This window comes from Oppia nitens, unplaced genomic scaffold, assembly GCF_028296485.1.
Source record: "Oppia nitens isolate AA-2021 unplaced genomic scaffold, nextdenovo-longstitch-racon4-pilon3 scaffold40_pilon_pilon_pilon, whole genome shotgun sequence".
Taxonomy (NCBI): domain Eukaryota; kingdom Metazoa; phylum Arthropoda; class Arachnida; order Sarcoptiformes; family Oppiidae; genus Oppia; species Oppia nitens.
In genome coordinates this window covers 320001-335598 of record NW_026533222.1, presented here as the reverse complement: position 1 = coordinate 335598, position 15598 = coordinate 320001, and the positions used below count along the sequence as shown (strand labels likewise).

At 26.7% G+C, this 15598-nt stretch overlaps 2 protein-coding genes across 2 annotated transcripts; both read right to left on the bottom strand.

Moving 5' to 3' along the window:
* Positions 1–773: 773 nt before the first annotated feature.
* On the bottom strand, positions 774–4266 carry LOC128959036 (methionine synthase reductase-like). Its single transcript, XM_054304979.1, has 4 exons — positions 3829–4266; positions 1600–3342; positions 1424–1483; positions 774–1330 (listed from the first exon to the last, which is right to left on the bottom strand). The coding sequence occupies exon 2, from the start codon at positions 3134–3136 to the stop codon at positions 1943–1945; it is 1194 nt and encodes a 397-aa protein (XP_054160954.1). The 5' UTR covers positions 3137–3342; positions 3829–4266; the 3' UTR covers positions 774–1330; positions 1424–1483; positions 1600–1942.
* Positions 4267–5273: 1007 nt separating this feature from the next.
* LOC128959069 (uncharacterized) lies at positions 5274–8377 on the bottom strand. Its single transcript, XM_054305013.1, has 6 exons — positions 7899–8377; positions 7554–7802; positions 7103–7321; positions 6436–6693; positions 6209–6263; positions 5274–5336 (listed from the first exon to the last, which is right to left on the bottom strand). Exons 1-5 carry the CDS (start codon positions 8262–8264, stop codon positions 6210–6212), a joined length of 1146 nt encoding a protein of 381 aa, XP_054160988.1. The 5' UTR covers positions 8265–8377; the 3' UTR covers positions 5274–5336; position 6209.
* Between the last annotated feature and the right edge of the window lie 7221 nt (positions 8378–15598).

The window sequence follows — 15598 nt, the reverse complement described above, 5'->3', positions numbered from 1 at the left end:
ACTATAGTATATTACAAACAACGTGTTCAAATATACAGTATATATATAATTAATTTAACAATTAATTTACAAAAATTTTGATTTTTATTGATTTTCTGCAAATATATATATATACAGTATATTGATATCAAAATTATAATTTGAAATTTACAATATATTAGTTTACAGGTTTAATTTTTTTTTTGGATATTTTATTTCAATTTACATTCAAATATATGATATTATTTTTGTTATACCAGAGACAGACAAAGAGAGAGAGAGAAAGAGAGAGAGAGAGAGAGAGAGAGAGAGAGAGAGAGTTAGAGAGAGAGTTAGAGAGAGAGAATTAGAGAGAGAATTAGAGAGAGAGAGAGAGAGAGAGAGAGAGTTTGAGAGAGTTAGAGAGAGAGAGAGAGAGAGAGAGAGGAGAGAGTGAGAGAGAGAGAGAGAGAGAGAGAGAGAGAGAGTGAGAGAGAGATAGAGAGTGAGAGAGAGAGAGAGAGAGAGAGAGAGAGCATTGAATCATTTTATATAAAAAAAATTTAAAACAAATATTTAATTACAAATATAATAAACAGTAATTGTTTTTAAAAAATATCAAATATACATGTGTAGAGTATTTAAAATTAATATTTAAAAAAATAAAATAAAATAATAAACTAAAATAACTTAAAATACAGTAAGAACTACTAATAAGTCAAACACAATGATCACAAAATCAATGCTAAATTAAAACTAAATTATTATAAATATCATTATTATTATTATATTAAGTTTTTTTTTAAAAAAAATAAAAAAGTTGAATCAAATAAAAATCAAACAAATAATATAATAAACAAAAATTATTAATATTAGTATTAGTTAAGCAAACAGTTGGTATGGATTTTATAATTCAAATGAAGGGGTGATACGAGTCATCCGATCGGATGTCAAACATATGGCCAACAAATCGCGCAAACGATTTATATTTTTTTTCCGGGATGTGCTATAACTGCTACCGAATGGTTGGCTATACGGGGTCTTAATGAATGGCCAACGCATCGGTTCGTTGGGCGTACAACTGGACCAATGAGTTCGCGGCGGCCGCCGCCGCCGATACCGGTAGTCATTGACTGGTCATCATTTCCGCCGCCGCCGCCTCTGTTGTCGTTATCATCGGCCACTTCATCGTCAATATTATGATCGCCGTTGTTGTTGCTGTTGTCCATCGGTTGACCACTTTGTTATCAAATCCATTTGGATGTCAAAAATGGCCAACAAATCGCGGAAAATCTTCGGCGGCCGACGAATTGAATGCCGACGACATATCTAAATGGTCGCCCGCTTTGGTCAGTACACTGTCGGCCTCTTTCTATTGTATATAAACATTAAAAATATTTACCCATAATTTAAATATATAGACTATAAACTATATAAACTATTTAAAACGGGTTATTTGACTTACGGGGCCATCCATTCACTGGGAAGGTTCCGACTTCCCATTGGCCACAACTTTGTCCATAATCTAAATCAAACGGTAATCAAAAACAACAATAAAAACTATTAATACCACATAAAATACATGTGTGAAACAATTTATAACAATTATTATCTTTTTTTAAAAAAAAAAAACTACAGTACCTCCGGAAGCGGTGGACAATGGCTTATAACTCGTCCATACAATAGTCCTGCAAAATAGTCGATCAATACGTCCACCAAATAGTGTGGCCGTAATCGGCATTAAAGTTTCTCATCTCATCTTTCGGTATATCAAAACAATTGATCAAAACAATTGACAAATCAGTTAAATAATCAATTTTTTTGTTGTGTCGACAAATGCCCTTCAGATTGATTGATATATACTTAAAAACATTCGATTCAAAAAACTTTCCGTAGTCTTCATCGTCGGTAAAGTCGACTAAAATTGATTTTTTTTTGTTTGGGATTTTCTCTTAATTTCATATAAAAAAAAAATCGTCAAACTCTACGGACATCGGGTCTCATTCGGATGTTTTTCGGACGCATATAAAACTCGAAAAACTCGTTCGGTCCGGACATGACCTCCAATTCCGACTGTCTGTGCGACACCAGTACCCGAACCAATCATTATGATCGGTGTCGACACTGTTGCCGGTAATTTCAAGTATAGATTCTTGCGTTTAAATACTTTAAGACACCTCAGGTCCGATTCGAGCGATAGTTTTGTCAATTGATCGGCAATATCGCCGCCACCGCCGCCATCGATATCAACGGTACTTGACTTTTGCCGCCGATTAAAAAGTCTCGACAACTGTCCAGTAAATACACCAAATAGTTGACTGTCTTTACGCTGATTTCTTGGCTGGAATTCGGTTACAGAAAATGCTATTTTGAATTGATTACGATTTTCAGGATCCGGTCCATTGCAGACACTGTAATAGCGTGGTGTATGACAAGCAATATTGGCCAACAATACCGCTAACGGTGGTCGACACGAGTCGAATAGACGAAGAATATCCAAAATGTTGACAAAATTATTTCGTATGTATTTGTTATAGTCATCGGAACCTTCGCGACTACTCAGCTCAAGAAGTCGTCTTTTGTGAGCCAAATCACTACAGAAATCGGCTAAATGTCTGAGAAATGACTTCTTTGGTACAGATCTTAGTTCTAAATAGTATTTTAAGAGATCCTTGACTTTACTAATTGATGGTAAATGTGGAAACAGTTCGGTGGTTAGTATTTGGCAATAATAGTCACGTTTGTCGGATTGAAGATCAAAACAATAGTCGATTAGTTGATCCACTTCTTCATCATAGTTGCCAATAATAAAACCGAACGAATCGCCCGCTTCATAGGTGATGATGACATCACTGCTATTATCGTCTAATCTAACGGTTGCCTCAAGTATTGTCTTGTAATCAGTGACTACATCACTGTCATTATCATCATTACTGGCCGACAATTGTCTCATTGAAACAATTGTTGAATCAGTTATCTGTGAGTCCATGACTGGCAACGATGGAAATGGAAACTCTTTTGGCTGATATTTTTCGGCAAATTCTTCGGGAAGTGTTTCCCAAAGTTTGACTTGAAATGCCAACGATTTACTCGATATCAACGGTAGTGTTAGTTCGGTTAGTTGTGACAAATTCGGGTCTTCGGTGACCATTATCGGTAAGTTCTCAGTGGTAGACATATTGCCAGACACTTGATCCACGACCACTGGTAAGACTTTGACCTCGACGGTAGGTATCGAGACAGTGGTGTAGGCGTTAAAATGTTTGAGTAGTGCACCGAATAGGTTGTCAATCCAGGGTTCGACTCCCAGTTCAAGACCGACGGCGTCGTCAACGAAACCCGTGTCGTAAAAACGTTTGGCCGACAATTGATGCAAACGTTTGTCTTATTATTTTTGGAGATCAGATAAAACTTATTATTAATCACAACAACAACAGATAAAGACATTAAAAGTAAGACATAAGAAGTTAGTCATCAGATATCTTCCGACGACAACAACAACAAGAAAAAGATGTCTTAAAATAAAAGTAAAGTTTTTTTGGGAACAACTTCTCTACAAAAACTACAACAACAGATAAAAAAGACTTTAAAAGTAAGACATAAGAAGTTAGTCATCAGATATCTACCGACGATAACAACAACAAGAAAAATATGTCTTAAAAATAAAAGTAAAGTTTTTTTTGGGAACAACTTCTCTACAAAAACTACAACAACAGATAAAAAAAGACTTTAAAAGTAAGACATAAGTAGTTAGTCATCAGATATCTTCCGACGACAACAACAACAAGAAAAATATGTCTTAAAAATAAAAGTAAAGTTTTTGGGAACAACTTCTCTACAAAAAACAAAACAAGAGATTAAAAAAAAAACCAAAATCTTTGCCAAAATTGGCAAATCGTTCGTAGTTTGTGTCGCCCAACGCCAACACCGTATAGGATAAGTGGGCGAGTAGTCCGCGCGGGTGAGTCCGTCGCCGGTATCGCCTAAAAAATTTGACCGCTTGTTCGGGCGGTTCGCCTTCGCCAGTAGTGGACACTACAAATATGACTGTATGTTCCGTTTCCAATTGAAACTGATTGCCGTCACCGTTGCCGACGTCATCGATGGCCGATAGCGGTAGTCGGTCAACACCGATACCACCGAATTGGCCGTCCTGTTCGCGCAGTACTTCCAGTTGATGGCCTCGGGCTAAGTGGTCGTAGATTTCCTCCGAGATAGCCTGGGACTGGCCAGTCTGCGAGCCGTACAAGGGCGGAAGTTCGGTATATGGTATATTTAATTATCATTAACATATAGAAAACTTATGGTCCTATTATACATTTATAAACCTATACTATATTTATAGCCATAAAAAGGACTTAAAAAAAATAAATTAATGTGTGTTTTGAACAGGGTTTTAAAAATGGCAGGCATAAACAATAGATGCCTATTTTGCCAAATGCCTGCCGTGCCTCTGCCATGCCCTGGGCATCTATTTTAAGGTGGTGACACCTACTATTTTAATTTTATATTATTAATTTATCACAATTTGTTTTATCGATATTTGTTTGTATTTTTGTTTTGTATATCTTTACTTAAAAGGTAATATCATTGGAAATAATTATATTAATTGTAAATTTAATTAACAAGCAATTTATTTATAAATATAAATATCAATAGGCAACTGTATTTATAAAAATAATGTAATTTACTGTTTTTAGCTTGTTAATTAATTTACAATTAATATAATTATTTCCAATGATATTACCTTTTAAGTAAAGATATACAAAACAAAAATACAAACAAATATCGATAAAACAATGTTTTATAGATAAATTAATAATATAAAATTAAAATAGTAGGTGTCACCACCTTAAAATAGATGCCCAGGGCATGGCAGAGGCACGGCAGGCATTTGGCAAAATAGGCATCTATTGTTTATGCCTGCCATTTTTAAAACCCTGTTCAAAACACACATTACTTTATTAACAGTTAATTTTTTTTAGTCCTTTTTATGGCTATAAATATAGTATAGGTTTATAAATGTATAATAGGACCATAAGTTTTCTATATGTTAATGATAATTAAATATTTTTTTTATTGCAAATCAAAAGTTATGTAACATTTCATCAGATTTTTAAAAAAATAAATGTTTTTTTAATATACATATTGATTAATCAGGGTATTAATGATATTAAATTAATTTAATATGATATTAACAGTTTAATAATGAATTTAAAATATATTTATAAATAATTATTATTAAATATTTTTTACAAATATAAATTTTTTAAATTAAAAAAATTAAAGAAATTAAAAAAAAAATTAAATTATAATTTTGTCAAATTGTTTAAAATACAATACAATTATTGTAATTTCAATGCTTTTTCTGGCATATCCTAGAAATATATTTAAACAAAAAAAATTATTTTATAATTTAAGTAAATTATAATATTATATATTAAAGTAATTTGAAAAAATGTATTATTATATTAAATATTATTTAATTAAATTAATTCTCTCATTATCTCTCTCTCTCTCTCTCTCTCTCTCTCTCTCTCTCTCTCTCTCTCTCTCTCTCTCTTTCTCTCTGATATCAATTTATACTAATAATGTTTTTTTTATAAAATTATTTATTTTTAAATTGAATAATAAATAATTATTAAGTTTAATAATAAATTTTAAATATATTTATAAATAATTATTATTAAATATTTACTAAAAAGTATATTATAATTTTATGTTATTTAATGTTTTAAATACAAAAGTATTATTGAATATTGAATATTGTTTTTATCAGAATATACTAGAAATAGAGTTGAAAAAATAATTTTAAAATTTAACCTAAAAATAATATGATATAACACACACATACACACAAACATACACACAAACATACACACACATATAGACATATACACACACTTAGACATACATACATACACACACATACATACATACACACACACACACAAACATACACACACATATAGACATATACACACACTTAGACATACATACATACACACACATACATACATACATACACACACATACATACATACACACACACACACAAACATACACACACATACATACATACACACACACACAACATACACACACATACATACATACATACACATACATACATACACACACACACACACACAAACATACACACACATACAGACATACAATATGCTCTAAATAGAAAATTTTGCAGGAAATTTCAAAATTAAAAAAAAAACAAATTTATTAAAAATTTTACTTTAGTAGAATGTAATTGTTTTAAATTTTATGCCAAAAACTTTCATTACACAGTCCTAGCAACAAAAATAAAATAAAAATAAAATTAATATATTTATATATAAAAAAAATTTGTAATTATTTGTATAATATTTGATATATAATAATAATAATAATAATAATAATAATAATAATAATAATAATAATAATAATATAATAATAAATAACATAATTAATCAAAAACTTAACTCTAAGATCATTATATTTTGTTGTATTAATTAATCCATTTTTGATTTCATTTTTATAATCTTTGGTTAGTTTTTCGTTGGATTCTATATTTTCAATTATTTTCGAATGATGACAATATTCATATGTTTGACTACAATATAATAATAATTGTTTTGCAACATTTTTATCGGTTTGCAAATCAACTATCGATTGATTATATTTAGTCAATTGAGATTGGCTTTCATCATCATATAAACAATCGTCAGTTAATTGATTAAGCTAATTTTTTAATTTTTTTTTTTGAAAAAATAAACCAATTAATTAATTATTATTTATATTTGTATATAATAATAATAAAATAATGTACGTGTTTGCCTGTATAGAAACAAACACGTATAGAATATATACAAAAAAAATCTAAATATATACAGTTGATGCCACTTAAAAAATGTTTTAATTTGTATTATATTCTATTGTTATTGTTATTTAATTGATTCTAATTAATATTTATATCAATAATATATGTTATTGTTTTTAGCAAGTTACTTTATATATATATATATATAACTTATTTAATATTATTAGGTAACAGGTATAGAGTATTTGAATATGGTAAAGGTTAGGCTATGTATACACTATATTAGTAAAAACTTTAAAATTTTAATTTGGCATAATATTAAATATATACTTTTTCAATTTGTAACTTCCAATTCGGTGGATGTTGTGGTTGAATAATCATTTCTGGTTTACAATTTCTTAAAGCATTTATTATGTTTGTATTGACATTATCCGGTGAATTACATAGTTGTTGTTGAATAATATTGTTATACAGATATTCTTGTTCTTTAACTAATTTACCTTGATAATCTGGCCAATCTGTTAAACCCAATGATAATTTTTCACATTCCTAGTAGAAATCAAAATTAAGATCATATAAAAAAAATCATATTAAAATCTACGTTGTTTAATCTATATAAATATTATTTTAAATATTAGTTAATACATTCAAGTTGTACATATTATATGAACAGTGAGTGTAGCAGTGAAATACATTATTAATAGTAATAGTAATAGTAATAGTAATAGTAATAGACACACACACACACATAAACATATATATCATAGTATAAATTACATACTAAATCTTTAAATTTTTTAGGTAGTACTCCATGTTTTCCCTCATGTTTTTCAATATCCAATTCCATTACTAACTGTTTATTATTATTCAGAAATGCCATCATTTTTTCATCCACACACTGTTGATATACATGTCCAACACAATAACTGAGCATGATAAATTTACTAACTGGATCACTTAGGTTTACATGATTATAGTTAACTAGTCTACTATCCAGTCCTATAGAACATTCAGTTTTAATTTCTAACTCCTGTTTGTTATTCAAAATAAATTATTATTAATTAAAAATATAAATTTATATAATAATTATTATATCAACAATATATTTATATATATATAGACTTACTTTTGCTTCCAGTTTTAATAAGTTTGTAGTTTTATTTTGTTGCGGACCTAACTTTGGACGACTACATGACATAAAATTGTTGAGTATCTGACTATTGATAGTACTATTAGGCGAACAAATTTGTTTCGATAAAAAACTTTTGTGTTCATCAGTCCATCGTTTCTCTAATTGTTGTACTTTTGATTGAAAGATTGATAACTGTTGTCCATCTGATTGTGACTGTTGTTGTTGGGGTTGTTGTGGGTTTGAAAGTGTGGGTTGTATTTGTTGTTGGGGTAGTTGTTGTTGTTGTTGTTGTCCATAGACAACAATAGTAATACAACTACTGGCTACTAGTAAAACATTTACTAAGTTAACTAGTAACATTTTATTGTTGTTAACTATTTTTGTTTAGTACTATACTTGTATTTATAATTATATTCAATAACTACAATTTTTTTAAAATAATTTTTATTACTTTTCTATTTAAACTCTAACTTATAACTAAACTATATTTTTTAAAAAATAAAAGCAATCAATTATAATTTGAGTTTACAAAAATATGGTTTAAAATTAATTAAAAATTATATAATAATTTTTTTTTAAATTTAATTATAGAATAATTTTAATTTTAACTTTAATATATTTAATTTTTTCTACTATTTTTCTTTACTACTATACTTGTACTACAATTTACTATAATTTTTATTACTCTTCTAATTAAACTAACTTATAACTAAAATATATTTTTTTAAAAATAAAATCAATCAATAATTATTTGAATTTACAAAAATATGGTTTATAGTTAATTAAAAATTATGTTAAAATTTAATTATAATTAATTTTATTTACTGTATATAACTTTTCATTATAGAATAATAATAAAAATTAATAGTTTGACATATAATTATAATTTAATAGTATTTATCTATAATTACTAAATAATTTATAATAATAGAATTTAAAAAAAATATTTATTTAGAATTAATAATTAGTACAATAGATTTAATAGAATAACATTTAAATCTTAAATAAACTATTTAATTAAAAAATAGTTAAATAATTTTGTTGACAGAAAATATCAACTTTAAGTTAGTATATGTACTTATGATTTATTTGTATTAAGTTTATTGGTTATAATTAAAATAACAAAATTATTACATAATTTTAATTAAATATATACCATATTTTCTAATAACAAATAATTATTTTTTCAATAAAATAGTTTATTTAAGATTTAAATATTATTGTATTAAATCTATTGTACTAATTATATAATGTAAATAATTTTTTAAATACTAATCTTTTAAATTATTTAGTAATTGTTCATAAATGCTATTAATTATAATTATATATTAAACTATTAATTTTATTATTATATCATATAATGATGAGTTAGATACAGAAAATAAAACAACATATAAAATTAGTTATAATTAAAATAACAAAATTATTATATAATTTTAATTAACTATACACCATATTTTTTTAAACTCAAATAATTATTAATTGCGTATAAATTTTAAAAAAATATAATACAATAAAATGTTTATATATTTCTAATTTTTATTATTATTATTATTTATTATTTTCTTGATAGGACTGCGAAATGAAAGTTCTTGGTATGTGTATGTGTATGTGTATGTGTATGTGTATGTGTGTATGTGTATGTGTATGTGTGTATGTGTATGTGTATGTGTATGTGTATGTGTATGTGTATGTGTATGTGTATGTGTATGTGTATGTGTATGTGTATGTGTATGTGTATGTGTATGTGTATGTGTATGTGTATGTGTATGTGTATGTGTATGTGTATGTGTATGTGTGTATGTGTATGTGTATGTGTGTGTGTATGTGTATGTGTATGTGTATGTGTATGTGTATGTGTATGTGTATGTGTATGTGTATGTGTATGTGTATGTGTATGTGTATGTGTATGTGTATGTGTATGTGTATGTGTATGTGTATGTGTATGTGTATGTGTATGTGTATGTGTATGTGTATGTGTATGTGTATGTGTATGTGTATGTGTATGTGTATGTGTATGTGTATGTGTATGTGTATGTGTATGTGTATGTGTATGTGTATGTGTATGTGTATGTGTATGTGTATGTGTATGTGTATGTGTATGTGTATGTGTATGTGTATGTGTATGTGTATGTGTATGTGTATGTGTATGTGCATGTGTAAATATGTAAATGTGTGGGCATTTAAAAATAAATTGTTTTATTATAATTTATAAGTAAAAGTTTTTTATATAAACATTACAATTTTAGCATTGCACAACAATATGGTCACATAAAAATCATTACATATTATAATGGTAATATCATATTATAAATTAATAATACTAATTTTTATACAGTAATTTTTTAACTTTTAACTATAAACTTTTTATTTATAATGATATATCAATAAATAAAAAGCAGGTTTCTGTCAAAAAAAATGTTTTTGTAATAAAATAAAAACTAAACTTTTTTAATACCTGTAGTATAGCATAACATATTGATAATACTAATGTATTAGTACAATATTATGGTATCATGGTTGCTAAAATGGGGGTAGGGGTCAAGGCCTATTACCCCTTTTTGGCTTTTACACCCTATCCTGAAGCCAAAAATATAGGTGGCTCCCTACCCTGGCTTACACAATAGCTTAATAGCAATAAATATGATAACGTAATTTAAGAGTAGTGTCAAAAAAGTTGACCAAATATTTAATTACCATAGATATCAAATGTAAACTAATGTCAAGTAGTAGTACAGGACCTCTAGTATTACCCATAATACTAAAATGAGGATCTCTAGCGCTATTTTTTTCTCAATTGATTGAATTATTATTTTATATATATATATCTTAATTTGTATTTATCAGATTTTATAATAATTACTATTAACTTAATTTAGTTAAATAAAATTCATCTATTAAAATTTTATATTAAATTTAAAAAAATTAATAGCTTATGTATAGAAAATAACTAAATAAAAATATTATTTAACATTATTTACATTAAATAATATTATAATATATGTAAAAAAGTAATTACTGTATTATATCTAAACATAAAAAATAATTATTTATTTATTAATTGACAAAAAATGTGCTTTAAAAATAGTTAAAATTAGTTATTTAAGGTTTAATATGAAATACTATATAAAGATATATTCTTTAAATACTTATTTAGAGTTAATTAGTAATTATTTCTTACATTTTTATAATTATAAGTCGTTATATTAAATACAATACTATAATTACATTTTTAATTAATTATAATAAATATTTATATAAATTTATTCGCTATTCAAAGTTTTTTTTGTAAAAATAAATATTAATTTTAGAAAACTTTTTGAGTATTGATAAATTAAGTTATAAATATTTTTATTAGTTAATTTATATATAATTTAGTGGGAATATATTGATAATTTATAGGGTATATTGTGGGAATTTAGTTTGAATTTAGTAGAAATTTATTAGGAATTTAGTGGGAATTTAGTAGGAATTTAGTGGGAATTTACTCACATTTGGCAAAAATTGTCGTTTAAAAATGCAATAAAAATGTCACCCCTATACCTCCTCATGCTTTTTTAGAAATATCTGCCATTTTACCCCACCCCCCCCTATACTCCCCTGAAATCGAAAACTTTTAGCAATCCTGATTGTTATATAAATTGCAAATAATATTTTCAAAAAATAAAATTTATAATCATTGCAACAGTTATTGTATTGCTATTGTTTTAAGCGATTGATAACAACAATAGTGGTCACTACCCGACAACCATAACAACCATAATATCGTGGATGAAGCGGCTGATGATTACTGCGGCGGCAATGATGATGATGACCAGTCATCGATTACCGGCAACGGTGGCGGCGATCCAAAAACAAAGTTGTACGCCTAATGAACCGATGAACTGGTTATTATTATTATTATTATTATTAAGACCCGTATCGGCCAACCACTCGGTAGCCGTTATATTACATGCCATGTTTGACATCCGATCCGATTGATTGAACAGTAAGGACACGTATTTTTTACGTACAAAAGATTTTTTTTTTTGAAACAACTTTATATAAGTATTGTTTACTGTATTGCAGTCATTATAATCATTTGGATAATATTTACCGATTGATAACATTGTGGTCACCGGACGAACAATAGCAACGTTAACCTTAATATTGACTATGAAGTGGCCGATAACGGTGAAGAAAACAGCTGCGACACTGATGACCAGTGTCAATGACTACCGGTAACAGTGTTGGCGGTGGCCCTAAATTGTTGATCCAGTTGTACGACCAACAAACCGATTTATTGGTCATTATTAAAACACGTATCACCAATCATTCGGTAGCTGTTATAACAATCGGCTGAGAGGACAACAACAACGGCGATCATAATATCGATGATGAAGTGGCCGATGATGACGACAACAGCGGTAGCGGCGGCAATGATGACCAGTCAATGACTACCGGTAGCGGCTTTCAAGTACTGTATGTAAACATTGTATACACAGTATTACAGTATATATACTATATTGCAGTCATTATAATCATTTTGGATAATAATATTTATCTACCGATTGATAACAAAGTGGTCACCCGATGGACAACAACAACAACGGCGATCATAATATCATTGACGATGAAGTGGCCGATGATGACGACAACAGCAGCGGCGGCGTAAATGATGACCAGTCAATGACTACCGGTAGCGGCGGCCGCGAAGTCATTGGTCCAGTTTTACGCCCAACGAACCGATGTGCTGGCCATTCATTAAGACCCGTATAGCCAATCATTCGGTAGCCGTTATAACACATCCGCAAATCAATATGAATCGACTGAGAGATTTGTTGGCCATATGTTTGACATCCGATCCGATGACAAACAGTACGGATTGGTATTTTTTCCATACAAAAGTTGGTCGCATTGTCAGCCGCCGAAGTATTCAATGATATTCTGCCGAACTATAGGGTTAAGGAAAAGATTAACGAAGAAGAAGACGAGAAGAATGCCCGACGAAAAAACTTTCAACTGAAGAAAGAGACGAAACGTTTGCGCGAATACGAGAAGACTTTGATCCAATTGTATCGTTTGTTTTTGAATCGCTTGAACCGTATGGTCGATGCCGTACGCTATCGGCCGAAAAAATCCCATAAGATGTCGGCCCAGAAATCGGATTTCTATGACCAGATGGGTGTCAGCGATCGGGCGAAACAACGTTTGACTATCATTGGTGTTAAATGTTTGTCACAATTGGTGTTAACACATCTGCACTTCAATTTTCGTCAACAAATTGTCGAAACTTTAGTACAATCGAAACATATTAAATATTTTAGTAAAACTTAAACTTAAAAATTTTAGTATTATTATATTAGTATAGTATATTATATTAGTATAGTATATTAGTATAGTATATTAGTATAGTATAGAATAGTATATTAGTATAGTATAGTATAGTATATTAGTATATAAGTATATAATAGTATTATATTAGTATTTTATATTTTAATCATTAAAATCAATGAGAATACACATTACAATGACAATAGAATTTACTAAAAAAAAACTATAAAATATAAATAAATGAATAATATACAGTATATATATATATAAATACTATAATAAAAAAAATATTCACATTTTAAATGCTGATTATATTTTTATTTCTTTTTGTTATATATAAGTTTTATCATTTTTTTTTACATTTTAATTATTTTTTTTTATTTAATAAAATTTAATTTTATAGTTTTAGATCCGTGTTTTTTAATCCATCCATCCGTCAATCCATCCGTCAGAAACAGCAGTAAAATTTCATTCGGATTCATCTTTCTTTCCAATTTTTGCAAATTTCTTGACCACATTCTTCAACGCATTTTTGGCTCTAACTTTAGAACTTAGTTTAAATGCTAATTCTCGACATTCGTAATAACTATTGCATGTGTTATTATCATAGGCAGATCTTTCGCAATTCACTTTAAATTTTTTCATTATTCAATGTATCGTATTTCTCATTAATATCACCATTACAATTGATAGTTAGTGTTGGTTCAAAGATACAATAAACACTTGAGTAGATAATGAAACTTGAAAGAATCAATTGTATAATTAAAAGTGATTTCATCATTAGTTTAGTTAAAATATTTATACTTGAAGTAAATAATATTTATAATTTTAAAACTATTATATATTTAACATATTTTTACTCAAGTTTATATAGTTTTTAAAATCATTTTTATTTTTTATTTTAATTAATCTATTGTCGAAAAAGTTTTATAATTAATTTATTTATGTAATAACTAATAGTTATTATCAAAAACATTTAAAAATGTGTTTAAAATGTAAAACAATTTATTATAATAGTTAATATTATAATAAACATTTGTTTGATTAATTAATTTTTTTATTATTATGTAACTATTAATAGTGTATATTGTTAAAATTAAATATTATACTAGTGAATTTTTAAATAACATTTTTTATATTTAATATACTGTACAATCAATTTAAAATTTGTTAATATATTTAAATTATAAGAATTGTTAAAAATACAAATTGTAATTTTTATTAAGTATAATTTATTTATATATATATTAATATTATATATTAACAAACAAACAAACAAACACACACACACACATACACACATACATACATACAATCACACACACACACATACATACACACACACACACATACACACATACACACATACACACAATCACACACACACACACATACATACACACACACACATACATACATACACACACACACACATACATACATACATACCGGGCATTAACACTATTATCATTATTATTCATACATTTTGTTAATTTACAAGTAATTAAGGATAAATATCTGTTTAATTTTGTTTGTTTCTTATATCAATGTTTTGTATGCTATATAATTAAATTATTGTTTTTTTTAAAATTATTATACATATACATACATATTATACATACTAAAAATGTATTTTGTTACAAATAATATATAGTATATATTGTAAAATAATATAATAATAATTAATGTATTTAACAGTGTCTGTATTTTAACTAAAAATAATGATTTAAAATATTTTTCAAAGTGCATGACAAGCAATTGTATTAAATATTATTAATATATTAATGTTTTTTATACAGAAATTTATATTGCAAATTGTAATTTATAAAAGTAACTGTTTTATTAAAAAAACAAAACTTAATTAATATTTTTTATAAATATATTACATCCTATATTTGTAATTTTTTAATACTTAAAATCATAATACATTTATCATGACATATGTCATCAATTTGACAATATATATTTACTATACTTATACATATTTAACAATATTTAAGTTATACGGTATATACTGTATATAATAGTAGTTTATTATTTAAAAAAAACAAAACTTAATTAATATTTTTAAAAATATATTACATCCTATATTTGTACATTTAATGTATAAAATCATAATATACACTAATTAATCATGACATATGTAATCAATTTGACAATATATTTACTATACTTATACATATTTAACAATATGTAAGTTATGTATACTGTATATAATATTAGTTTATTTTTTTAATAAAAACCGGTCATAAGTTGCATATGTTAAATAAAATTTTTATTAATTATATATACAGTATTTTTTATACAATTAATTCATATAATACTTTACAAAAAAAATATTTTATTACATACAGTATTATAATAAATATATATACTGTATA

Bases quoted from the DNA above. Each gene is read 5' to 3' on its own strand.
- LOC128959036 (XM_054304979.1), bottom strand. From the start codon at position 3,136: ATGTCTACCACTGAGAACTTACCGATAATGGTCACCGAAGACCCGAAT.
- LOC128959069 (XM_054305013.1), bottom strand. From the start codon at position 8,264: ATGTTACTAGTTAACTTAGTAAATGTTTTACTAGTAGCCAGTAGTTGT. The intron at 7,322-7,553 runs GTATGTAATTTA...GATTTCTACTAG, and splicing joins CTAAAAAATTTAAAGATTTA to GAATGTGAAAAATTATCATT. The intron at 6,694-7,102 runs GTATATATTTAA...TTAAAAAATTAG, and splicing joins GGAAGTTACAAATTGAAAAA to CTTAATCAATTAACTGACGA.